We start from the raw sequence: 26,609 nt of genomic DNA, 5'->3' as shown, positions 1-26,609 counted from the left end.
ACTGTTTAGCACAGTTGCTCAATGTTATGGGAAGGGAGTTTGGGGCAGAATGGATACGTGTATATGTATGGCTCAGCCCCTTTGCTGTCCACCTGAAGTTATCACAACATTGTTAATCAGCTGTACTCCAGCAGTAAATAAAAGGTTTAAAAAACAACAACAGATAAGCACCTTTACGTGGGGTGTACATTTTCTTTAAAGCAAGATTTTACCATCACTGATTTACAGTTTTAATGAACACAAAGCAAATTGAGAGTTCTGTGCAGTGTAACATCAGAAAAGTGAAATGCTGTTGGCTGGTTGGTGATGCTGCTATACCTACTGTTTCTCCCCCTTCCCCGTTCAGAGTTTAACACAGCCTCTTAGAAGCATATACAGACTCTTAATATAACTCAACTATCATACTTGTTTCATCCTTGAAACCAGCGATCTGGTAGACTGAGCTTTATTGTGAGAGTTATTTTAACTTGATAAGATTTACCATTGTATTGCATAGTAAGGAAAAGAAAATGAAAGGAAAGCATCAGCTCATTTATTAGTAGAGTGATTTATTTTTTGGCAACTAAAGGAAATCTGTCCAATGTTTGTGGTTTGAAGTAGCAGGGAAAATATCAGGAAAATAAGTAGTTGTTCAGCCAACAGTTTTTACAGGATGTTTGGAGAAGGCAATGGCACCCGACTCCAGTACTCTTGCCTGGAAAATCCCATGGGTGGAGGAGCCTGGTAGGCTGCAGTCCATGGGGTCGCTGAGAGAGTTGGACACGACTCAGTGACTTCACTTTCACTTTTCACTTTCATGCATTGGAGAGGGAAATGGCAACCCACTCCAGTGCTTGCCTGGAGAATCCCAGGGACGGTGGAGCCTGGAGGGCTGCCATCTATGGGGTCACACAGAGTCGGACACGACTGAAATGACTTAGCAGCAGCAGCAGCACTTAATTTGGATTTTAAGTCCTGGCCCAGTTTCCTTCAGACAAACTTATTATTTTTTTATAACCAGGAAATTGTGCATAGGTAAATAGTGCAACTCCCTTAAGCCGTCCTTTGACCCGAATATAAATACGTTCAGGGTTGCAAAAGAACAAAGGAAGGATCCCAGTGGATGGAGGAAGTTCTCTATGGGTGAAGTTCATTTTCCAGCTGAGATCAGGAACCAGATCTTCTAAGTCTCCTCACCCAGGCCTGCTGAAGGGAATTATAGGGTTCTACTCATCCTGCAGAAGTTTCCCTAGAAGAGATACTACCAGGAGCATCTGTAATTCAGAGTGGGAGTGCATTAATGACGCCAGTCCAGGGTGTTCACACTAATAATGCTGATAGCTGCATCCGAGATCCAATTTCCCAGGCGCAGAGTTCAGTGCTTTTCATGGACTAATGGCGTCCTCACAGCTCTGTAACATAGGGTTTCCTGAAGGTCACCTCGCTTCATTTCTGCATAGAGTCCAAGGACCAGAGTCACTCACATATGAAGGTCAGCACCTTGAGGAAGATGGGTTTGGGGACATTGCTTTTCAAAAGGGAGAACTTTTTATGTCACCTTCTCCTTAATAGAGTGGTAGCATGTTGACATCACATGCTTTGCAAGTCACCTTGCCATTGCTAACGAACGCCCCGCTCACATTCTTCTTGTGTGTTTCCACCTCACGTAACGAGCATTTAAAAACGTATCTTGGACAGAAGTAAGTCTGTTTATACTCTAAGCAAGTCTCCAGTTTATCCAGTTTGGGGAAGAGGTGGTAATAAGCGATGCCTGCATTTCATGTTTAACTCTGTTAGAACAAACAGACAAGAATCCCACATGGAGGGAAACTTAGATATACCCAGTGGTATTAGAGTATTCTTGCTGCTTTTGTGATCTTCCAGCAGCTTATAAGGACTATTTTGACCCTTATAATATGCTTACTAAGTAGTCTCCAAGACTCAAATGAACTGGAAGAGAAATACTGCTAAAGCTAGTGAAGTTTTTAAAAATCAAATTTACATTCAGGTAGAAGATTTAATTAATCACAAGTAAGGGGCTTCTGTGGTGGCTCAGATGATCAAGAATCTGCCTGCAGTGCAGTAGACCCAGATTCAAGCCCTGGGTGGGGAAGATCTTCTGGAGAAAGGAATGGCTACCCACTCCAGGATTCCTGCCTGGAGAATTCCATGGACAGAGGAGCCTGGTGGGCTACAGTCCATGGGGTTGCAAAGAGTCAGACACAACTAAGCAACTAATACTTTAATATATGTATGGTTATATTCAGAATTCAGTTGATAACTTATGGTTTATTTTTAAAAAACAAGATGGTGTATACTATATCTCAAAACATTATTTCTGTTGTAATAGAAACACATCAAAGCTAGTTGAGACAAGAGAAATAGTGAGAGACTGTGGTGAGGGGAAGGAGTGGTGTGTGCTGTTTCCCCGTCTATCAACTGTTTTTCTGTTCCGCAGTGGACAAGACATGGTGAGCATCCTCCAGTTAGTTCAGAATCTGATGCACGGAGATGAAGACGAGGAGCCCCAGAGCACCCGGTAATGGAGAACGGTTGGCAGCTTCTCTTTGAAAGTATCTGTGTTCTTGGGTTTGATAATGATTGCATTCATACAAGTTGCTGCAATGATAAGCCTTATTTCATTCCAGATTATATATGAAGTTACAACAACATTCACTTCCTTCAGGGAGACGTTGACATGTTTTAGATAATGTATTTTGTAAAAGGAAATCATTTACTAAAACCTTGTCATTTTTATGGTCTTGTGTCTTAGGGAGGGGCTGGTGCAGGGGCCAGAGGGTAGCTGCTGTGTGCTTCTGTTTCTGGCTATTTCTGTTCCTGGGCTTTTGATTGCTGAGAAGTACTGCAGCTGAATTCACTGGTGGCAAGCCATGCCATCTGTGAATCATCTGCTTATCTTATTTCCATTTATGCACTATCAAGCAATTTATCTAGTTTTCTCTTTAATTGTTTTAAATACAGTGTTTTTTAGAATAAGTAATGCATTCTTCTGGTTCAGATTTCAAAAAGATAGAAAAGGTAAATATGCAAAGGCAGTATTCCTTCTTATCTCTCCCTCCCTAGCTTGTTCTCCTTCCTAGAGATTAGCTGCCAGTTTCTGGTGTATTCTTCAGAGATACTTCATGTATACGTACACCCAAGCCAGATGTTTATGCTTACTGCTTCCAGGAGCTAAATTCTCTGCACGTTGTTCTGTGTCTTCCTTTTTTCATTTATGTCTTGAAATTCCTGGAATAGCAGTACACAAGGCACTTTCTCCTTTAAGAGCTGTTTGATGTTGCTCTGGGCATTCCCTGGTAGCTCAGCAGTAAAGAATCCACCTGCAGTGCAGGATACGTGGGTTTGATCCCTGGGTCGGGAAGATCCCCTGCAGGAGAAAGTGGCAACCTGCTCCAGTAGTCTTGCCTGGAAAGTCCCATGGACAGAGGAGGCTGGTGGGGTACGGTCCTTGGGGTCTCAAAGAGTTGGATATGACCAAACATGCACACAGTGTTAATGGCTGAGCCATATTTTATTTAACTAGTCTCCGATTCATGTTTTACCCTTACAAACATTCCTGCAGCTAGTAACTCTGTACATCTGTCATTTCCTCAAAGTAGTGTTTCTGGAGGTTAAAGTCCTAGAAGTGAGATTGCTAGACCGAAGAAGTTTGTATATTTATAAATTTGACAGATATTGCCAAATTTCCCTGCATGGACTTGTGCCTGTTTACATTCCCACTCTGTGTGTGTGTGAGGACCTTTTTCCCCACACACTTGCCTACAAGGGTATTAGCAAACTTATGGATTGTTGCCAGTCTGATAGGTAAGAAATGATATTTCAGCATGGTTTTCGTTTGCACTTTTCTTAAGAAATCAGTTTAAGTGTCTTTTTTGTATGTTTTAAGACCCATTTATATTTCCTTTTCTATGAACTGTCTCTGCCCAGAATCCTGTTGATTCTTTGTCATTTTCATTATTACATTTATTCTTTATAAGGGAAATTAGTCCATCCACTTTAATTATATGCAAAGCAATACCTAGTTCCCCTTGAATTTGCTGAATTGTTATACATAGCTGTTTAATGCAGGGACTTGATCTTCATCTATTAATTCTTAAATTGTTTTCTGCACATTTTATCTCAGCTCTACTCTTTATAGTTCTTACAGCTAGTATTTAATTTAAAAAACTTATTTGGAGAAAATTATTTAAAAACAGTTTGTGTATTTAGTTGGTATTCAATAAAAAGGACATTTATCTCCTAGCACTTGAATTCAGAAAGAAAATTTCCCTCTAAGCTATGAATACCTTATTACACATTGAATTTTCTAAATTTAATCTCAATTTCTGCCTTCTAGGCCATTAAGTGCGTTTCAAATGTGACAGAAATTTTTGTGGAATACTGTGTCTCTAAGTTTTATTTATTTATGCTTAGATTAATATCTTTTAAAAAATCTAATATTTTTGATTAACAGAATTCAGAATATTGGAGAACAAGGTCATATATCTTTGTTGGGGCATAGTCTGGGAGCTTACATTTCAACTCTGGATAAAGAGAAGCTGAGAAAACTTACTACTAGGATACTTTCAGACACTACCTTATGGCTCTGCAGAATTTTCAGGTAATAAGTTTTTAGTTTCCGGTAAAGGCATTTATGAGTTGGATATAGGCTGTGAGAAGTCTCTTTTCTGGAGCTGTGCTACCTAGATTCAGATCTGCCTCTTTCCTTTCAGAAGAGTTACTTAACCACTCTGCATGCTTCAGTTTTCCTATCTGTGCAACAGAGATAGACTTAATATCCATTTGATGACATTGTGAGGATTAAACGAACCAATGAATTAATACGTGCGAGGATCTGAGGACATGAGCCTGTACTGTTGAATAATGTCCACAGTTTCTTATTTGGTACTATATATAGTAGAACTATATGTAATCTTGCTCTGTATTTTCTAAGTCTCCTATAAATGTGTTATCATACTTCTGTGATTTAAAAAAAATAAAAATAAGGAAAGAGAAAGAAGATTCCTAGTTGGCACATGTTGATAGAAGATGTAGCAGTGAAATGGAGGCAAGTTTGGGGGAGTTTTCTCTTTTTTTTTTTTTTTTTGCCGTGTTGTGTGGCATGCTGGATCTTAGTTCCTCAAGCAGGGATTGAACCCATGCCCCCAGTCTTAACTACTGGACCAGGGAGGTCCCTGGATTCGAGTATTTTTATTTAAAGTATTAGCTGTGTTTTAGTAGAAAGGAAATGTTGTCATAAGGAAGATGAGTATGTGTTGGGAAATTGAAATTTGCTTTATACAGTGGTAAATACTGTCATTATTAAGGAATTCTAGCCGAGTAAGGAGTCAGTAGAAGATAAAGACCAGTGGTATTTTGTGTTTCTTTATGCTGTTACTTTTATGGAAAAGGAATGTTTACCTAACGTTGGAACGTTTAATAACTTGGGAGACTCATTTTCAGATGGTGGGAAGGAGCTTGGCCTGGCGAGAGTATGAGTGCCTGTGTGGCAAAGGAGAAATTTTCTTCTAATAAAAATCCAACACCTGTAATTGTAATTCTCTCTCTTTCTCTTTAGAGATGGAGAAGAATAAAAGTTTCCAAGCAGATAATAGTGAAAGCAAAACTTAGCCTGACTAGCATTATTGACAGTTTTACTTAACTTTGGACGTTTTAGGGCTGACACTACAAAAAACCATGCCTACATTATCCAGTGCTGATTTTCTGGTAAAGTAAGCCAATCCATGATCTTCAGCCTGTTTATATCTGAGGCATTCCTATTTCTTGCTGGTTTTCTTAGTTCCTACTCTTCCAGGAGCTCAATGTGGATAAAGGGTCATTGCCTTTGTTCTTTATAACCTCCAGCTGCCGTGAGTTTTCAGCCATCTGAGACGAGGGTGATTCCTATCTCCTTTGATCTGGGTGACAGTTTCTAGGTTGAGAAAAGATTTACTTCCATGGTTATAAGACTGGGACTTATAAAATCAGAGGTAAGAACATACTGACATGTGAGTGTCTCTTAACAGGTATGAAAATGGCTGTGCTTATTTCCACGAAGAAGAAAGAGAAGGACTCGCAAAGATCTGTAGGCTTGCCATCCATTCCCGTTATGAAGACTTCGTAGTGGATGGGTTCAACGTGTTATATAACAGGAAGCCTGTGATCTATCTAAGTGCTGCTGCTAGGCCTGGCCTGGGCCAGTACCTCTGTAATCAGGTAATGTGGCATAAGGGCAATCGTTTAAGGAAACGATGCTTTATTCTGTCCTAGAAGTTTTTCAAGTGTGTTGATCTATTTCTTTAGCCGCTTTTTTTTCCAAGTGAAAAGAAAGATGATTTTCTGACATGCGTCTTTTGTCATTTTTAGATGTAAGTGTGTATTAATAAGTTTAGAGAGCTATATATGTCTTTTTTATTTGCCCAAAGGCAACCATAGTCAACATTTTACTTTATTTCTTTTCAGACTTCGCTCAGTCAGAGGGCATGTATGTTTTTACATGGCTATACATGGCTTTTTTCACTTACTGTTGTAACAGGCGCATATCATGTTTTATCAGTCCTTCAAAGTAAAGTATATTTTTAATGCCTTCATGATATTCCTTCAAGTGAGTGTATAGTATTTAAAAATTTTTTTTTTCTTTTTGGACAGTTAGAGTGTTTGTATTCTTCAGCTTTTTATGACCATTTTTGGGAAATTTTCTTTGTATAGTGCTCTTATGGACATCTTTGTGCATAAAGCTTTTTCTATACTTTGGGTTATATTCCTCAGATGGATTTTCAGAGCCAATCTAGAATTATTAGATCAAAGAGCATTATCCTTTTCTGGAGTTTATGAAAGCTTGATTAGGGTGCTACCTTGAGTCAAGAACCTGTTAAGCCTCTTGGCCAAGAACATTTTAAAGCAAAACCCATAGAACTGGAGGGATTGTCTTCTGTAAGATGGGAGAAGTCCCCAGGAGACACATAGGGGAGACTCGGGAGTTGAGTTGTTTCTGAGCCTTGGTCACTGGCGGCGAGAAATTGTGTCCTCCTCTTCTCTGGAGGAAGAGAAGTATTCTTGCCTGGAGAATCCCATTGACAGAGGAGCCTGATGGGGTATAGTCCTTGGGGTTGAAAAAGAGTTAGACACGACTTGGTTGACTAATCAGCAACAACAAATATTAACCTAAGTGGACTAAATCAAGTTGGCAATACAGAGTATTTTTACCCGTTTTCACATCAAAAAAAAAAAAAAAGAAATCATGCCCTCTTCTTAAGGGTATACAAAATGAGGAATTTTATAATACCTCTGTAGAAACACGAAACAAATTACTTATTGGGTACTTGCTGTGAGCCAGGCTCTTAGGGGCTCAAAGCTGTCTTGGGATAGCAATCGACTCTTCAAAAAATATGTGAGGGTGTTAAGTGGGAAAGGCAGGTGGCAGGTGTTCATGTTTTAAAAGTATATACATGCTAATGTGCATTTTTTTAATACCTGGAAAAATATATAAATACATTATATTTTTGCCTGGAAAACATCTGGAAAGTCCTATACTAACCTATTAACAGGAGTAATGTTAATCACTCAGTCGTGTCCAACTCTGTGACTCTGTGGACTGTAGCCTGCCAGGCTCCTCTGTCCATGGGATTCTCCAGGAAATGAGCCTGGAGTGGGTTGCCATTCCCTTCTCCAGGGGATCATCCCCACCCAGAGATCAACCCTGGGTTTCCTGCATTGCGGGTGGATTCTTTCCTGTCTGAGCCATCAGGGAAGCCCAACAGTGACAGATTGTGGCTCAACTGGGGGTTCTGAGGGGTGTGGGGAATGGGACGACATTTTCACTTTCAATTTCTGTAATTATTTATTGTGTGTTTTACTTGGGTTTCACTTTCATAATTTAGAGCAAAGATTCTTTACAGGAAAAAAATGTGAATAAAATGCTCGTTAAATTTTTGGTCTATAAGGCTTACAAGTCTTAGTTATATAGAGCAATATGTTCAAATGTTAAAAAATTCCTAAAACATAATCTCCTTAAGGATTTGGAAGCTAAAAATGAAGAATATAAAATTTATTTGACAATTACTGTCTTTATAACACTTCATTTCTCTTGAGATATGTACATCTGTTGCTCCATATTGATTGTTTTTTAGGAATGGGTGGGCCCATAAATACGTTTTGTTCTTTGAATGCCTTTAGGCGGTGTTATCTACCACTAATCCTTGGAGGGAAGATCCTAAATTACCCCCCAAAATGCTAAAGGCTCAGCTTGTTTCTCCATTTGGAAAAGTTTTTTGTTTTTTTGGCATATTCTAAAATACAGCAAAGAATAGGTACTCATTTAGAAGATGAGTTGATAGTTACTCATTCAATTGACTCATTTAGAAAATTTTACATTGTCTGTATCCTCTTAGAAGACAGCTTCTGGAAATTTACCACCCCACCCTCCTCCACCACTTGATTTTTTTGGCTTGACTCTCTAAATATACTTTAACATCTATATATTTATAATATTAAGTGTTCCTAAGGGAGGGATTGTTTTAAAAGAATAATTGTGACTTAGAACCACAGTCTTTCGGGGATGTAAGGGGATGGAGACAAAGATCCTTCTTGTGAAATTGCGTGCTTCTCCCCACAGCTTGGCTTGCCCTTTCCCTGCTTGTGTCGGGTGCCCTGTAACACTGTGTTTGGATCCCAGCATCAGATGGTAAGCTCTGATGGTAAAGTTTATAATGGTAAAACACAGTGGTAAGCTCTGATGGTAAGTTTCTAAAATAAGAAAGAATTGTGTTTTGAAACTGTATCTTCCTTTCAACTGTGGCTCTGTTCGCTGGCCTCCAGATAATTATTAGCTTATTCATGGGGTGCTTAGATCTTCCCATTCCCTAATACATGCTTCCAGGTTTGAATGTCCACACAGGTTAACTGGCAGAAAGGTGAGCAGCACCTGGCTCTTAAGGAGTTTTATAATCACTGTATCACCTGCTTTAAGTAGAAACTTGGAGTTCAATTAAGCATCAGAAACTCCTAAACCATTCTTTCAAATGGTTATCACTGATAACCTGGATTTATGAGTGGGCAGATTTTGAAAGTAAGGTTGTTTATCATAATCCTTGGGATTGGATTCTGCTTATGTTCAGACGTACAAATGGTGAGGCTTTCCATACTGAAGTCAGAAGCAGAAGGGATAGGTTTTAGGATTCTGCATTTCTTTTTCAAGGTAGTTAGGTTTTCTGGTTTAGATACATCATTGAATAACATTCAGTTCAGTTCAGTCACTCAGTCGCAGTTGTGTCCGATACTTTGTAATCCCACGGACTGCAGCACTCCAGGCTTCCCTGTCCGTCACCAACTCCCGGAGCTTGCTCAAACTCATGTTCATCGAGTCGGTGATGCCATCCAACCATCTCATCCTCTGTCATCCCCTTCTCCCACCTTCAATCTTTCCCAGCATCAGGGTCTTTTCCAATGAGTCAGTTCTTTGCATCAGGTGGCCAAAGTATTAGAGTTTCAAATGTTCAGGACTGATTTCCTTTAGGATGGACTGGTTTGATCTCCTTGCAGTCCAAGGGACTGTCAAGAGTCTTCTCTAGGGGACTTCCCTGGTGGTCCAGTGCCTAAGACTTCATGTTTCCAATGCAGGTGGCCTGGGTTCAATCCCTGGTCAGGGAACTAGATCCCACATGCTGCAGCTAAAAAAAAAACCCACATGCTGCAACCAAGACTGCAACCACATGTTGCAGGAAAGAAAATAAAAAGTTGTAGAGGGGGAAAAAGAAAAGAGTTGCAAAAAAAAAGTCTTTTCCAACACCACAGTTCAAAAGCATCAATTCTTCGGCACTCAGCTTTCTTCATAGTCCAACTCTCACATCCATACACGACTACTGGAAAAATCATAGCTTTGACTAGACAGACCTTTGTTGGCATAACATTAGAGATACATTTTTGGCTGTTTTTGTGGTGACAAGGGGGACAGTTTAAGAGAATTTTTTAAATCATAAATGTTTTAAAGTAGAGAAATGTTGGTTTTGTGTATGTAGTTTCTAACTTTAATCTCATTTAACTGAGGTTTTTAGTTAATCTTCAAGTAAAATGATTTTGTTTTCTCATCTATAATTAGAGGGATAAAAAGGAAAATTGTCTAGAAAAGAATTGTTAAATTTTGAGAGTATCTGCTTCATTCAGAAGTTATCATTTTTCCTTGTATAGCTTTTTTGTTGGTTGTCTCATGATTTTGTGGTGTGTCTTTCCATCCCAGGATGTTGCCTTCCTGGAGAAACTGATTAAAGACGACATAGAACGAGGAAAACTACCCTTGCTTCTTGTTGCAAATGCTGGTAGGTGTCATGAACCTGAAGCTTCCATTTTGGACACACAAGGTAGAAGATTGGGAAAAAAAGAAGATTGGTACTTAGCCTAAAAGAGATCAAGTCTTAAGAATGTGAGGTAGACAGTATCAGTACCATGGTGAGAATTATAATAGTAAAATGTTGGTTTGTTTTGGGAGTTCTTGTTTGTGTGTATATACTTTTTCAGTTAGGATGTAAGTGCTTTTCTACTCCATCATGTGCTTCCTTTCTAAATTGAATTTTTAAATGTCACACTTAAATCTCCACATTTGAGATAGCAAGTCAACTACCGCTTTCTGCTATGCTCACCAGATTGTATTCAGCATTGTACTTGAAGCTCTGGACAGTGCAGTAAGGCAAGAAAAATAATTACATGACACATACATGACATGACAAAAATAGTTCCATGACAGATTAGAGAGGAGAAATAAACTGTCTTTATTTATAGATGGCATGATTGTAAGATAGAAAGTCCTAAGGTAACCACAAAGAACAGCCATTGGAACTAATAAGCAAATCCATCAAGGTTGTAGTGAACAACTGAAATTGAATTTTAAAGGCCATTTATAATAGCATCAAAAAACCCTTCATGGATAAATGTGACAAAATAATGCAAGATGTATACACTGGAAACTACAAAATGTTGCTGAGAGAAATTCAGTAAGACCCAAATAAATGGAAAAGTGTGCCATAAACATGGGTTGAATGGCTTGATATTATTGTCAGATCTCTCCCAAATTAATTTATATATTCAACTCAATCCATATCAAAATCTTAGCAGACTTCCAATTTCTTACAGAAATGGATCAATTCAGTTCAGTTATTCAGTCGTGTCCAACTTTTTGCAACCCCATGAACTGCAGTATGCCAGGCTTCCCTGTCCATCACCAAACTCCTGGAGCTTGCTCAAACTCGTGTCCATTGAGTTGGTGATGCCATCCAACCATCTCATCCTCTGTGGTCTCCTTTTCCTCCCACCTTCAATCTTTCCCAGCATCAGAGTCTTTTCAAATGAGTCAGTTCTTCACATCAGGTGGCCAAAGTATTGGAGTTTCAGCTTCAGCATCAGTCCTTCTAATGAATATTCAGGACTGATTTCCTTTAGGATGGACCGGTTGGATCTCCTTGCTGATAGAAATGGATACGCTGATTCTAAAATTCATATGGACATAAAATGGTCTAAGATGAGTGAAAATCATTGTGAAAAAGAACAGCATTGGAAGACCTACCTTGTCTGACTTTTAGAGTTACTATACAGCTGCAAGATAAGAGAGTGTGAGCTTAACCAAAGAAAAGAGAGTTCAGAAATAGACTCACCCATAGAAATATGGTCACTTAGGTTTTTTTTTTTTAACAAAGATGCCAAAGGTAATTTAAAGGGAAAAGGATAGTCTTTTTCCATCAGTGGTTTTGGAACAATTGGATATCAATATAGGAAAACTTGAACCTCAATCTTTACCTCACTCTACATGCAGATGTTACTTATAAATAGTTCGTAAGCCTGAGCATAAAAGCCAAAGCAGTAAAATTCCTAGAAGAACATATAGAAGATCTTTATGACCTTGACTGAGGACAGATTTCTAGGGACACAAGAGGCAGAACCATAAATTGGGCTTTATCAAAAATTAAAAGCTTTGCTGCCCAGGGAACTATATTCAATATCTTGTAATAACCTTAATGGAAGAATCTGGAAAAGAATGACTTTGCTGTCAGGTAGCTGAGTGGCAAAGAATGCCAAGCAGGAGACAGGTGTGATCCCTGGGTCAGGAAGATCCCCTGGAGAAGGAAATGGCAACCCACTCCAGTATTCTTGCCTGGAAAATCCCATGGACAGAGGAACCTGGTGGGCTGCAGTCCATAGGGTCACAAAAGAGTCGGACATGACTTAGCAGCTGAACAACAACAATACCTGAAACTAACACAACATTGTAAATCAACTATAATTTAATTAAGGAAAAAAAAAGCTTTTGCTATCCAGAAAACCGTGTTTTAAAAAAAATGGAAAGGCAAGTAACAGACTAGGAGAAAATATTGGCAAACCATTTTCCTGACAAAGGACTCTATCCAAAACATACGAGGAGTTTTTATAATTCAGTATTACAGATATAAATAACACTGTGTTTAAAGTGAACAAGAGATTTGAGTAGACACTTCACCAAAGAAATACATGAATGTATAAGCGCCGATAAAATGCTTAATATCATTAGTCATTAGAGAAATGCAAAGTAAAACCACAATGAGCTACTACTATACATCTGTTAGAATGGAGAATATAAAAAAATACGGTGCCAAACACTAGTGAGAATGCAGAATAACTGAAACTCTTAGGCTGCTGTAGAGATGCAGTGTTCTTGCCTGAAAACAACCCAGATTCCCCTCCCCTGGTGAATGAATAAATTGTAGGATAAACAAACCATGGGTTACTAAGCAGTAAATGAAAATAACTACTGATACACACATCCACATGGATGAATTTCAGAAGCATGTTAATTAAGTGCCAAATCCAGACATAAAAGAAGTTACATAGTATATGATCCATTTATATGAAATTCTAAGAAGATAAAATGACAGCAAAGAAAACAGATCACAGTTGCCTGGGGCCAGTGAGGAGTAGAGAGAAGAGTGAAACTTCAGGGGGAGATGAGGGAACTTTTGGGGTCATGCTATGCTGGTTACATGCCGTATACGTTTGTCAAAATTCATTGAATCGACTGAAGCAATTCAGCACACCGCACGCACATAAATGAGTGGATTTTATTGTACATAAATTATACTTCATTCAGTAAAGTTAATTATTAAAAAACAATAATAAACAGAAAAAGCATCCATCCACCTTGTTGCCACAGAAAAACTGTCTCTTCTGCCTGATTTAGTGTATATTTAAATAGAAACAGAACCAATGTACTGTCAATCACTTAACAAATGGGAGGGGCTTCAGTTTACACGCAGTTGAGTGACTTACCAGCGTGACCACATTGCGTTCCCCAGACCCCACGTCCCAGTGCTCAGCCAGCTGACACTGCCACCAGGTGAAGAGAATGTGAATGTGGCCTCCAGTTGCTTAAACACAGCGTTGTGCTTTATGTTTTGATGGCTCATGTGACCCAACCCATGCCTTGGCCTTTGATTTTGTTCTAGCTAAACTTAATGTGTCATTTAAGATTTTTTTTTCTTAATTTGAGATGGGTTTGGGTTTGGGAGGTGGAGTTTTCAGCCTTTTCCCTGGCATAGCCTCTGCAAGAGAAGCACTTGTCTTTAGTTGTGTTCATTAAATCAGTTGGTGAAGATCTGAAATCTTACTAGGTGGCTTCTGCCAACTGGGAATTTAGGACAATTGGGAGCATGCCGACACTTCATTTTACTCATGTTCTATAAAGAGGGTCTTCCCAGCAAAGCCTGCCATGTAAATGTCACCAAGGGGTTGGGTCAATGTGTGTAATGTGTTTAAGCTGACTTCAGAATGCTTTCTAAATTTAAACAAAGAACCCCTCATATTGGGTTAAAAAAATTCTATTATTTTATAGAAAGTGAAAGTTGCTCAGTTATGTCCAACTCTTTGTGACCCCATGGACTGTAGCCTGCCAGGCTCCTCTGTCCATGAAATTCTCCAGGCAAGAATACTGGAGTGGGTTGCCATTCCCTTCTCCAGGGGATCTTCCCAACCTAGGGATCAAACTGAGGTCGCCCTCTATTTTTTATAGAGGACACATCTAAATAAAAATAACCCAGAAAGTGACAAAAAGTAAGGGATATCTCGGGTGAGGGCTTTCCAGCTGGTGTAGCTGTAAAGAATCTGCCAGCCAGTGCAGGAGACACAAGAGACGAGTGTTCAGTCCCTGAGCTGGGAAGATGCCCTGGAGGAGGAAATGGCAACCCACTCCAGGATTCTTGCCTGGAGAATCCCAGGAACAGAGAGGAGCCTGGCGGGCTACAGTCCTTTGGGTCACAAAGAATCAGACATGACTGAGCACGCACACACATCTTGGGCAAATGCTGAGAACAAAAGTACTATAGCAGGGTTGCTGTGAGATAAAATAGATTTCATAGTAATAATTCATGGCATCTACTCAGAGATATGTATAAATGCTTATGAATATAACTGAAATATATAAAGGAAAAGTTGATAGAATACTGGTATAAATTGACAAACCCACACTCTTGGTGGGAAACTTGAATATATTCTGAAACAACAGATCAAGTACATAGAAAATAGTGTATATAGATATATAGAGAGAGGATTTAAATGGACAGCAAGCTTGATTTTTTTATTTTTCAAAACTTGAATAATCCTTAAATAATCAGCTTGCAGTGGTTGCTTTTAAGCCAGTTTACAAGGAAAATCTCAACAGATATATTTCTTCTCTCAAAGGGAGATAATGTATATAGAAGCTTTTATCATGCTGTAAAGACTCAGAAAAATTTGTGTCCTTTCTTGTGTGTTTTATCCTAGGAACTGCAGCAGTGGGGCACACAGATAAGATTGGGCGTTTGAAAGAGCTCTGTGAGCAATACGGCATATGGCTCCACGTGGAGGGGTGAGTGGAGGGGAGTGTGGGTCCACGGTGGGCCTGCAGAGTGCCTGGGAAGAGCTCACTCCGTCGCCACATTTATCTCTAAGGACTCTGGTGAAGTGATAGTGAAGGTGCAAGTCACTCAGTCATGTTCTACTCTTTGTGATCCCATGGTCTATACAGCCCATGGAATTCTCCAGGCCAGGATACTCTAGTGGGTGGCCGTTCCCTTCTCGGGGGATCTTCCCAACCCAGAGATTGAAGCCAGGTCTCCCACCTTGCAGGCAGATTCCTTACCAGCTGAGCCACCAGGGAAGCCCAAGGACTCTCTGGGTTGCAGATAGTAAAGAGCTCTTATTGGCTCCCGTAACTCAGAGCAGTGTTGGGGTCGGCAGTAGGCACCACGCCACCAAGTCACTTGGCTGAACGTCCCCTGCGGTGGCTCCGGCTGGAGGCAGATAGCCTTTCCTGTTCTGGTGCAGGGTGGCTGCAGCAACTCCAGCCGCCTTTCCATCTTTGTGTCCAGAGGGTCGGAGATCCTGCCAGAAGTCTCATGCTGAGCCAGTCACCATGGCCAGGGAAATGTAATTCTCTGATAGTTTAGGTGATTTCGAGGCTGAGGTCTCACAGAGGAGGTGGGGGTGGATTCCCAGAAGGCTGCTGGAGTGCTGCAAAGACAAAAGGCGAGGAGGATGTGGGGCAGCCCTGGGGGTCCACTTCCAGCACGTCATACATACACGGTGCGTTGCTTCTTAATATTGTCCCTCTGGGAAGCATGATGACTTGGATATAATACCTACCAAGATAGAAAGTACGACACTTATTACACTCGATAAGTAGAAGCCATCCCCCGAAACATTTTCACTAAAATGCATTTTCCCAGGTTTTCCTGGAATTTGTATAATATATGTACCACACTTTATGTTGCTGTTGCAAATGCTACCAACACAGCTGAAAGACATGTAAACAGCAGCGTGGAACAGCACAGCTGTTTTGTTTTTCTTTTTGGGGGGGTAAGTACATACTTAGCGAATAAGCAGCAGTAAATAACTAGTTCTCAGGTCTGTGTTTTTTCTTCCAGTGTGAATCTGGCAACCTTGGCTCTAGGTTATGTCTCCTCTTCAGTGCTGGTATGTTGTTGATTTACTAGATACTGTGTTTTTAAGAAGGAATTTAAAATCACTTAATCCCTGATGGTTTTTATGAATGGAAGAGGGTGCTGGGTTGACTGGATCCTGATAGTCTAACAGGAAGTTGTTCTCTCTGTGGTAGGCTGCAACCAAATGTGACAGCATGACGCTGACTCCGGGCCCGTGGCTGGGTTTGCCAGCTGTTCCGGCCGTGACCCTCTATAAGCATGACGATCCTGCCTTGGTAAACTTCCTCTCACTGGGAGGGAGGAGGGAGTGGCTAGTAATCATTGAGTCTGGGGGCAAATTACAGAAAAAGGAAAAAGTGCATCTTTTCCTTAATGCTACATCTGTGATTTTTCATTAAAAAAAAATCTTTTTTTTACATAAGGGAAACTATGCCATATATATTTTTTTCTATTTATTCTCCCCTTACTTCCCTATATTTATGAAAAACTTTTATCACTGTATAATATTCCATCATTTAAGTACCACAGTCATCCTCCATTTGTGAACTTTTAGGCTGTTTTCAAATTTTTGTTACTGAAATAATGAGTATCACTCGTGTTTCAAATTACTCCTTAGACTGGATTCCCACAGTGGAATTAATAATTAAGATTATTTTAAGGCTCGTGATCTTCCACATTGTCTAAAAAGTTACAAAATGATGTAATTCTTAAAAGCGTAGTGATGGTTCTTGTTAGTGAACCGCTTAGTGATAGGCAACTGCAAAATAAGTTTTCAGTGATTCTTAAACAGTTAAGCCTTGCTCATGTGTTTCTGGCCAAGTATTTGAGGATGCTCAGAACAGCCTTGGAAGGGGCTACGTCTTGAGTGGCTAAGAGCTCCTGCTCTGGGATGAACCTGTCTGGATTCTCTTCCCGCTTTGCCACATGTTAGCTACAAACCCTTGGAAAAAGCAAGGTCTCTGAGCCAAGTTGCCTAGAACACTTTGCTCGTGGAGTTGCTTGATGATCAAATAAATAATGCAAGCCAAGTGCCTGCATAGCATCTGACACAAACTAAGTGCATAGTAAATGGAAAGTAGTTAGTTTTGCTATGTGATTTCATTGCTTTAAGTAATAAACCTATATTGACTTTTTTAGACTTTAGTTTCCGGTCTTACATCAAATAAGCCAGCAGACAAGCTCCGTGCCCTGCCATTGTGGTTGTCTTTACAGTACTTGGGACTTGATGGGATTGTGGAGAGGATCAAGCATGCCTGTCAGCTGGTGAGTGGAAACCTGAAGTTCGCACAAGTCACAGATCCTCCATGGGAGAAACAGACAGAAAAATCCTTCACTGATTGACCCTGCCTTCAATACCTCATTGTCTGGATTTCCCTTCTCATAAGCAAGCAGACTAATTGCCCTGCATATGTAGGTTTCTTGTTCAAAGTTCTGGGAGAGACTGCTGGGGCTGTCCCAGTATTTGTGTCCAAATGAAGTCAGATTAAAATGAATGTCGGTGTCAGCATGGGGGAGAAAAGAAGTCACGGTGACGGCCAAGGAGTGGAGGAGGATGCGGAGGCCGGGATAAGCGTTCCACTTGACTGACCGACTCTTGAGGGTAAAAGAATATGATGGCTGGGGGTAGTAAGGCTGGCATGGATATTTTTAACACCTGCTGGCTTGGGCTCCCAAATTGCAAAGCTTTTGGGACAATTCTAATTCTCTGTTTGAGGTGTTCTAATTGTGAAAGCTATATAATTATGTTGTAGTTCAGAAAACAAAAACTGCCTTATGTACGCAGTTTTTGAGAGCTGAGTTCTACCTAAGTCTATAGCATGATGTCACCTTTCTGTCCCTCTGATTTCCCACCTGTAAAATAGAGGTGATGATGTAATGAAAGATTGTCATGAGGACTTAGTGAGTTCGTACATGTAAAGCTCTCACAGTAGGGCCTAATCATATGGTAAGGTATGCAGATAGTTTTAAAAATAAATCTTTGTTTTCCCTGGTTGAGGAGCTAAGATCCTGCGTGCTGCATGGGTGTAGCCAAAAACAAGAAAAAATAAATCTTTGTTTTAAATATGTTATTGGAATTCGAACATCCTTGTGTCATTTTTATATTTAAGAAAAATTAGCATTTTCATATTACTGTAATAGGGGTCTTGTTATAACAGGATATTTTAACATGAGTTTCTAATGAAATATAAACATTCTAAATTAAGTACTTTCATTTTTGCATTAAGTATTATTAAGATTCATGCTCATTATGTTTACAGAAGCACATTTTAAAAAACATTTTCTCATGAGGCTCTTGGCCCTCATCTCGAGGTTTGGATTTTCTGAAGGAGAAACCTTCATTGCCATGGTAACTTAGTTTGGGGAAGGTTGGGGCACTCCAGGGAGAGCTGTTCAGCTCCCTTCGGTTTACAGAGTACAAGAGAATAATGATGACATTAGCCACCAGATACTTGAGGTCCCTGCGCTCTGGCATCTACCTGCCAGCAGACACCACAGTGGATCGCAAACCCTCCTGAGGCCTGGCCTCTGCTGCTGACTCACGCTGCTAAATGCACGTGTGAAAAGCCCACTGAGGTTCAGCAGATGTGGTCTCCCATGTCCCGTCCTGCCTTGTAGTCCACACCAGGCCTCACGTTCCCTGAGCAAAAATCAGTGTCCTCTTTCTCTTCCTTTTTCTCCTCTTCGTCTTCATGGGAAGCAGTTCCAGAGTGTTTACACTCAGTGCCAAGCACTGTGCGGCACCATGGGGCACCATGGATGCAGGCTCTCATTTGGTCTCTGCAGCTCCCCCAAAGTATAAGGTCCAGTGATAGCATATTAAGAGTTAGTTTCCAGGACTTCCCTGGCAGTCTGGTGGTTAAGATTCTGCGTTTCCACTGCAGGGGCCTCGGTTTCGATCCCTGGTCAGGGAACTAAGATCCTGCATGCCACTCAGCATGGCCAAAAAAAAAAAAGTTACTACAGCAATATTGACTATATTCCCCATGACTTATTTTTTAATAATTGCAAGTTTGTACTTTTTACCTTTTGAGTCCCTTCACCGACCTCCCCCAGCCACCACCTCTAGCAGAGACCAGTCTTCTCTGTAACTGTCAGCTTTGTTTTGTTTTAGATTTCACATGTGAGATCATATGGTATTTGTCTTTGTTTGAATTATTTCACTTGGGGTAATGCCCTTCAGGCCCACCCATGTGTGCATGCTAAGAGGCTCTGTTGTGTCCGACTCTTTGTGACCCTATGGACTGTAGCCCTTCAGGCTCCTCTGTCCATGGGAATTCTCCAGGCAAGAATGCGGCAGTGGGTTGCCATGCCCTCCTCCAGGGGATCTTTCCGCCTCAGGGATTGAATGCTTGTCTTTCTGTCCCCTGCATTAGCAGGTGGGTCCTTTATCCCTAGCACCAGCTGGGAAGCCCTCAGGCCCACCCATGTTGTTGCAAATGACAAGCTTTTGTTCTTTTTTATGGTCAATTATTTTCCATTGTGTGCGTGTGTGTGTATTATTATATGCCCTAACGTCTTAACTCATTCATCCTTTGATGGATGTTTAGGTTGTTTACGTATCTTGGCTATTGTAAATAATTCTGAAGTGAACATACCTTGACAGATTAGTATTTTCCTGTTCTTCAGTGCAGATAACCCATGTGGAATTGCTGGATCATATGGTGGTTCTATTTTTCATTTTTTGCGGAAGCTCCATATGTTTTCCACAGTGGCTGCACCAATTTACATTCCAACCAAGGGTGCACAAGGGTTCCTTTTTCTCCACATTCTTGTGAACACTTGTCGTTTCTTGTTGTTTTGATGACAGCCATTCTCCCAGGTGTGCAGTGACATCGCGTTGTGGTTTTGATTTACATTTCCCTGATGATTAGCGATGTTGAGCATCTTTATCTTCCCATGTACCTGTTGTCTGGGAAAATGTCTATTCAGATCTTCTGTCCATTTTTTAATTGGGATTGTTTGGGTTTTTGCTATTGAGTTGTATGAGTTCTTCATATACTTTGGATTTTAACGCCTTATTAAGTAAATGATTTGCAAATATTTTCTCCCGTGCCATAGGTTGCCTTTTCATTTGTTGATGGCTTCCTTTCTGTGCAGAAGCTTTTTAGTCTGATGTAGTCTGCTCGTTTAATTTTGTTTTTGTTGCCTTGCACTCAGTATTTTTTGAATGAATGAATGACCTCTATATTGCTAACATGACAAATTCACATATATCTAATTAGAAAAAGCTTTTCTGGAATCACTAAATGTAATTGTAACTGGCATATTGGGGAATATTTGCAGATGTTGACATGCAAAAATTGGCAGCCAAATTTAGAAATCATCAAGTCGCAGATGGCTTTATCTGCCCAGGATCCTTGTTTGCAGACTTGCAAAGACCCTTAGGAAAACTACTTCTTAATATGAAATTACATGAAACTGTTCTTTTGTCATTTGCAGAGTCAACGATTGCAAGAAAGCTTGAAGAAAGTGAACCACATCAAAATCTTGGTACAGTATATAATTTGGTCTCTTACAGTCAGTAACTTTTACCTTCAGTGACTTAAGATGATTTTCTCCAGATTTGGTGCATGTCCATGGAATTGCAGCAGCTCCAGTTAACCACCATTCTTTGGGAAAGTCATACATGTCCTGATGACCTAATTCTGCAGTTAGTAGAAAGCCTAGAAATTTGCCCCATACACTGTTTGAACACCTACAGTGCTTTTCAAATAATCCATCCACAGTTTTTATTCTAAAATTGCACAAAGATGTAATAAGCACCATTGATTTCACCTTTCCAGGGATTTTTAGAACACCCATCTTCCTCGAGTGGAAAATTGTTTTGTCTCTCAGAGTGATTTGGGCCACTCTTTGTGAAGCCCTCTGATCCCAGAGAGCATTTGCATGAAGGGGTGTTTCTTTGACAATTCTACAGGATATAGTTAACTTTAAAACTAACATTTGAGTTTATTTGGGGTTCAAGTGAGTGCAGTTTGTGTCCACTTTAGTACATGGTTCAGTTTAAGTGCCTGATGAGGGGCTGCTTCCCTCACCACCTTCTGAGTAGGAGCTGGGAGCTACTCACTTGACCTGAGGTGACTCCACTCCTAGCTTGGAAGGGGACAGTGGCCCCACCGGAGAAGCAGAGGATCAATGTTAAGTCAGGAGACTTGGGTTCCAATTTCAGCTGTGCCACGGGGCCCCTGTGACGCTGACTCATTCTGGTAGTGAGCTCAGCTGTCGGTGAAGGTATGTTGGTTGGACACTCTTGATTGCAAACAGAGAGACTAAATTATGGACTGGAATAAGCACGCTGGTGGGGTACAGGCAGTGTATTTCCTGTCGCTCCTTTGCTGAGCCCTCTTGGGCTCCTCCTCACTCCTCTCCGTCCTCATTCTCCTGCAAACCAAGAGGAGCTGATGTTGCTCACTAATCGCCAGCTGGTTTGGACTTCTTTGTAAGGCCACATACAGCCCAGGCATAACCCTGCTTCTTCCCTCCTTCCAATGGCTGCTTTACTCAATAGAGGGGACAGTCACTGGTAAACACCATGAGGCACTGTGGCCTGGCAGTAATCCATCCACGCCGCCATCATCATCTTCCTGTCGGTAACCCACCATCATCATCGTCAGCATCGCCATTGCAGCTGCTGTTTGTGACATGCTTGCTGGGTAGCACGCGTGATACTAAGTCCCCCTTCCATGCCTGTTTCATTTAACCATCACACATCTCCTTTGTACATGCTGTTCCCCATACCTGGAAACACTGTTCCCCTTAATTCTTCTCATTACCAGCTTCTTATCCTTCAGATCTTAGTTCCCACATATCACCTCTTCAGAGAGGCTTTCCCTGAGCCCTCACCCAACTGGAGTAACACTCACCATCCATCACTCTCTGTGCTCTGGGTTTTTTCCTTCATCATTGTTACTGCCTGAAATTGTGGGCTGTATTTGTTCCTTGTCTGTTTTTGTCTGGAAAAGCCTTGTAAAGGCAAAGACTTTTGTCTGTTTATGACTTTATATCCTACACCCATTGTGGTACCTAGCATACAATAGGTGTTCAAGTGTGAATAAATACACAGACTCTGTGAGTTGGACACAGTGGTTATTCCTTTTTTTTAAGTGGGGAGGAAGCTAAGGCACAGATAAGATAGGAAGTGCTGAGGCAGCGTAGAACTGGGATGCACTCTCAAAGCCTTGTCCTCTGCCAGTGGACCCTCTGTCTCAGGGTAGTTAGAGGAGAATGGATCCGTCTGCCTCGGTGGCTCGTTGGGAGGAGCACATCAGCTAATATGTGGGAAGGCAGAATGGAGGCCATCAGGCACCATAAAGTGGAGGTGATTATTGATTGCCTTTTGTTCCTTGCTCCAGCCTTTGTCTGGTGCTTTCATAGGCACTGACTTGTGAACCCTCACAGTAAGCCTCTGGGGTCGAGTGGCAGCGTCTCCGTTTCTGTGGCTCAGGTGAGCTGTGTGTCCAGAGTCCCAGAACTAGTATGTGGCAAAGCCAGGGCTTGACCCCAGGTTATCTCAGAAAAGCTTCTCTGCTGCATAGTCACTCCCTTCTCTCAGTGCCTGTGACCTTCTTCCTTCCCATCTGGAGGGCCCTTCAGGAGCCTCTCCCATTGCAGAAACAAGGTCCCACTTGCCCAGCTCAGCACCTCCAGTGCCAGGGCCGGGGGTGGCACTCACGACCCGCTTTCGCAGGGTGCCAGTTCAGTCTCCTCGGCAACTGCATTCTGATAAGGCTGTTGTTTTACTGGACTCTTATCAAGCACTTGGAGTGGATTCTAAAGTCGGCCTGTGAGGGGAAACTCTAACACTGTCACCATTACACCCGAGAATTCCAGAATGCCTCCGTGGGACAGTGACCATGGTTTCATGTTTATGTCCTTGTTGTTCTGCCACTTTGACCATGATACATCTAAGTGAGGATTTTTTTTTTTCAGTCCTGTTTGGAACTTGTGCTGATTTAACATGAGAATTCTTTTTTTTGTTAATCCTGTAAAGTTAATTTTTTCAGATATGTCATCCCTTCAAGAAACCAGCGAGCTGCATACTGAACCTGTCATTCCGCCCTCCATCAATTTTCTTGGACACCTCCATCTCTTTCTGCTGCCTTCTAGAGCCTCCCTTCAGATCCTTCTTTGAGTTCAGTCATTTATTCTTGAGCAGCATCTCATCTGCTGTTTAATCCATTCACTGAGCTTTTTACTTCGAGTGACCTCTTTCATTCTGTGATATTCTCTTCAGTTCTTTTTCAAGTTATTCTGTTTTATAATCATCTTTTTAAAGCAGGATTTCTGGTCCTTTGTCTGTCTGTTTAAACACAGTGATCGCCATGTGTTTCCGAGGTTGTTTCAGTCTCAGTTTTGGGGGCCACAAATCGTCCTCTCAGTTGTGTCTGCTGACTCTTGCTTCCTGTATTACATAATTTTTCTGTTATAAGTGAGATTTTTTTTCTCTTGTATGACTTGCCAGGGTCCATTTATTTATGTTGGTTTCCCAGCTTTAGGAGTCCCACAGAGGATGTCACACACAGGTGCAGAACACACCTGATGTTTTCTTCTCATGAAAGAATTTTTTGTCTCTTTCTGCAGAGCCTTAGGTAGAGTGAAGCTTTCTTACTGATCAGTGGGTGAAGTTTTTCTCTCTTTTCGTAAAGAGCATTTTTCAAGGGTCCTGGCTTTATGTAAACTAAGCACTACCCCTCACATGGGCTTAAAAACCCACAACCTTAGATGTTAATGCAAAGTTCCAGGCCCCATCTGTGCTCCCCTCCCCCAGACCCTGCAGCTCAGCTTACAGTATTCTTTCTGTTTTCTCTTCTTTCTGGATTCACCTTTTTTGTGAGCCTAACAATGCTTTGAACCTTTTTTGGTTATTGATTACATTTAATCAAGCATTTCAGGTATTTAGAATTGATGACTTCAGTATTAGCTTGGTCTACCATGTGGCCAGAACCAGAATTCTACATACATAGCCCTGTACAGTATTTCTTATGCACACTGACATTGAGACCACAGGGCTCAAAAAAGAAAGAAACAGAAGACTATAGAAGTCTTGGCACTCAAATTCTACCTTGTTCTGAAAATAGGAATGTAGAGTTCTGTCACTTTGTTACCATTTACTTTTTATGCTTACTCCATTCTATATATTAAACCACTCTGACTTTAAAGATAACTAATAGATTTATTTATGTGAAAATTAAAAGAGATAGTGGATATGAAAGCACAAGAATTGACTCCATAAATAATTGGCAGATTCAAATCTACCTGTTGCTTAATCAGACTCACACACATTGGTTCCTTTGAACAGCTTAGTGGGGAAGGTCTTGGGCCTGTCTCCCCAGCTGGCCTGTCCTGGTGTGGCCCTACCAGTGCCTTGGGAAATAGGTTTCAAGACTAGAATTGTAGTGCTGGAGTTGTTGAATGCTTAGAGAGCCCCTCTCCCTCTACTCCCACCTCCTTCTCCAGCACCACTGTCTGTCAAGGGCATTGACACTCCCTCTGTGTCCTGACCCCAAGGGGAAGCTGATGGCTGACTGTACATTTGTTCAGTGGAGATCAGGGAACCTCGGGCTGGGCAGTCTTAATGCAGTGGCCGTCTTCATCTGTTAGGAAATCTGTTAGTGAAGATGGTTGTCTGATGCCTGTCCTGAATGTAAGTGCTGCTTCGGTGATTTAGAGAAACACAGCCTCAGTTCTAGACTGTGGTTATCCACACGCCAGCAGGACTTGCCTTCTGCTCAGCACGGTGAGTAGAGGATGAGTAGCAAAGGCTCCAGTCAGTCCTGGTTGCAGTGGCCTCACTTCTGGATTCTTGAAAGCTTGGACTCTCAACGCTGATTCTGGTGCCACTTTTTTCTTGCCTTTCTTGATCTTTTGTGTTGGACCCGTGTTTATCCAGAACTATCAAAAATTTCCTTCTGCTTCTCAGTGTACCAGTGTCACATATTATAATGTATTCTCAGGACTGGCTTATAATTATTTCTAAGAATTTTACTAAACCTTTGATTTTTGTTTCTCCAGCAACTGAAATTAACCTTTGAACTTGATGTGGTTTTTTTGCTATGGCGGCGGTGGTGGTGGTGGTGGTTGGGTTTTTTGGTTTGTTTGTTTTCTTGGTTTTGGTGTTTTGGTTTTTTTCCTGCTGCGCAGCTTGTGGTATCTTAGTTCCCTGATCAGAGACTGAACCAGGCCCTGGCAGTGGGAGCACTGAGACCTAACCACTGGACCACCAGGGGATTCTCTTTGTGTGCTTACTAAGGGCAACGCCTGCGGCCTAGTTTCCAGGCTCGCTGTTTGACTTTGTAGGTGTTTGGAATTTCCTGTCACTTGGTAATAACTGGATTCCATGTTTCAGGTGGAAGATGAGCTCAGTTCCCCAGTGGTGGTATTCAGATTTTTCCAGGAACTACCAGGCTCTGGTAGGTGATTTTTAAATGAGGGTTATTTTTCTGTGTGTAAGGGCTTTGAGTGTTAAACCACTTCATGTTAACTAGGTAGTCCAAAATATTTTGATTGCTAAAATCTTGTCATCATTGCAAAAAAATGTAATAAGGTTCACAAGAATTCCAGGCCTATTTGCCTTAGCACTTTACTGACAGTTTGCTGTGATTAAACCAGTGGTTTCCAAACACCAGTCCCTGGACTACTGCTGGAATGAATGAGAGAGTCCCTTGAAAACAGAATTTGGGGCCCTCCTTCCTAAGTGTTTTGATTCAGTAAGCGGATTCAAGAATCTCTATTTGTAAATAATGTCCCAAAGGCGCCCTGCGTAGTCCAGGGATCTCTCATGTTTCACCCAACAGCCATGGACCCCATTCCAGACCGTTCTCCACATCCTGTCACCTCCTTGCCCATAGCCCGTGTGTCTTCCCGTGCCCGATGGATGAGGTCCAGGCTCTGGACCAGGCCTCACACAGTCTGCGGATCCAAGCCCTCCCCTTCCCCCGGCCTTCCTCTTCTTGCTCGCTGTGCTTCAGTCAGACTGGTCTCCTCTGAGGCACCGCTGCCCGCCTCATCCTCCTGGCCCCTGCCCGCCTTCGGGTCCCTGCAGTGCCCACCCCCTAGTGGAGCCTTCCCTGCCTGTCGGAGGTGACCGACTCCTTCATATCATTTCAGAGCCTCATCTTCTATCAAGGCCCTGACAACAGTATTTAGTGATTTCATTTCTTTATGCTGTTTCTCCCATAGAACATAAGCGCCAGCCTGACAAAAACCTTGTCTGCCTCATATCCTAACCCCAGGCCCAGCACAGTGCCTGGCACGAGCGGGCACCTCGACCGTTAATCGCAGGAGGCCGGTTGCATTGTGAGGCCTGGCGTTTTGCTGGGCCAACTCCCCTGCACAGGGCTCGGTGCTTGTGAACTAGTTGGTGACTTACAATTTTTATGCTTTGATTTCTGCTCAGAATTCCTTGAGAGAGAAAATGTTTTAATGAAATTAAAAATTACATTTGTATAAATAGATGTAAGCATATTGATTTTCATAATATTTGAGACTTTTCTCTCAGGTTCACATTGGGCACTAAGTGAGATGGGTTGCGGGGGTTGCTGTAGTTGGCTCTATTTCTGGGAGGCAAACCTCTCTCTGTTTTGTTTCAGATCCAGGAATTAATGCCATCCCAGTGCCCAGCACTGCCCCCTCAGCTGTCGGCCGGGAGAGGCACTCCTGTGATGCCCTGAACCGCTGGGTAAGAATGCTGTCACG

General features: G+C 41.5%; 1 protein-coding gene across 1 annotated transcript in view; it reads left to right on the top strand.

Moving 5' to 3' along the window:
* PDXDC1 (pyridoxal dependent decarboxylase domain containing 1) overlaps window positions 1–26,609 on the top strand; it is a 54,951-nt gene that overhangs the window by 18,288 nt on the left and 10,054 nt on the right. Inside the window, exons 4-15 of the mRNA XM_040256733.1 lie at window positions 2,438–2,518; window positions 4,454–4,600; window positions 6,006–6,195; window positions 8,594–8,662; window positions 10,214–10,292; window positions 14,755–14,839; window positions 15,897–15,945; window positions 16,088–16,189; window positions 17,052–17,177; window positions 20,355–20,405; window positions 25,261–25,324; window positions 26,504–26,592. Coding sequence (XP_040112667.1) covers window positions 2,438–2,518; window positions 4,454–4,600; window positions 6,006–6,195; window positions 8,594–8,662; window positions 10,214–10,292; window positions 14,755–14,839; window positions 15,897–15,945; window positions 16,088–16,189; window positions 17,052–17,177; window positions 20,355–20,405; window positions 25,261–25,324; window positions 26,504–26,592 — 1,132 coding nt within the window. The remainder of the gene's footprint in view (window positions 1–2,437; window positions 2,519–4,453; window positions 4,601–6,005; window positions 6,196–8,593; window positions 8,663–10,213; window positions 10,293–14,754; window positions 14,840–15,896; window positions 15,946–16,087; window positions 16,190–17,051; window positions 17,178–20,354; window positions 20,406–25,260; window positions 25,325–26,503; window positions 26,593–26,609) is intronic.

This window comes from Oryx dammah, unplaced genomic scaffold (assembly GCF_014754425.2).
Source record: "Oryx dammah isolate SB20612 unplaced genomic scaffold, SCBI_Odam_1.1 HiC_scaffold_2, whole genome shotgun sequence".
Taxonomy (NCBI): domain Eukaryota; kingdom Metazoa; phylum Chordata; class Mammalia; order Artiodactyla; family Bovidae; genus Oryx; species Oryx dammah.
This window is presented reverse-complemented; position numbering and strand designations above follow the sequence as displayed.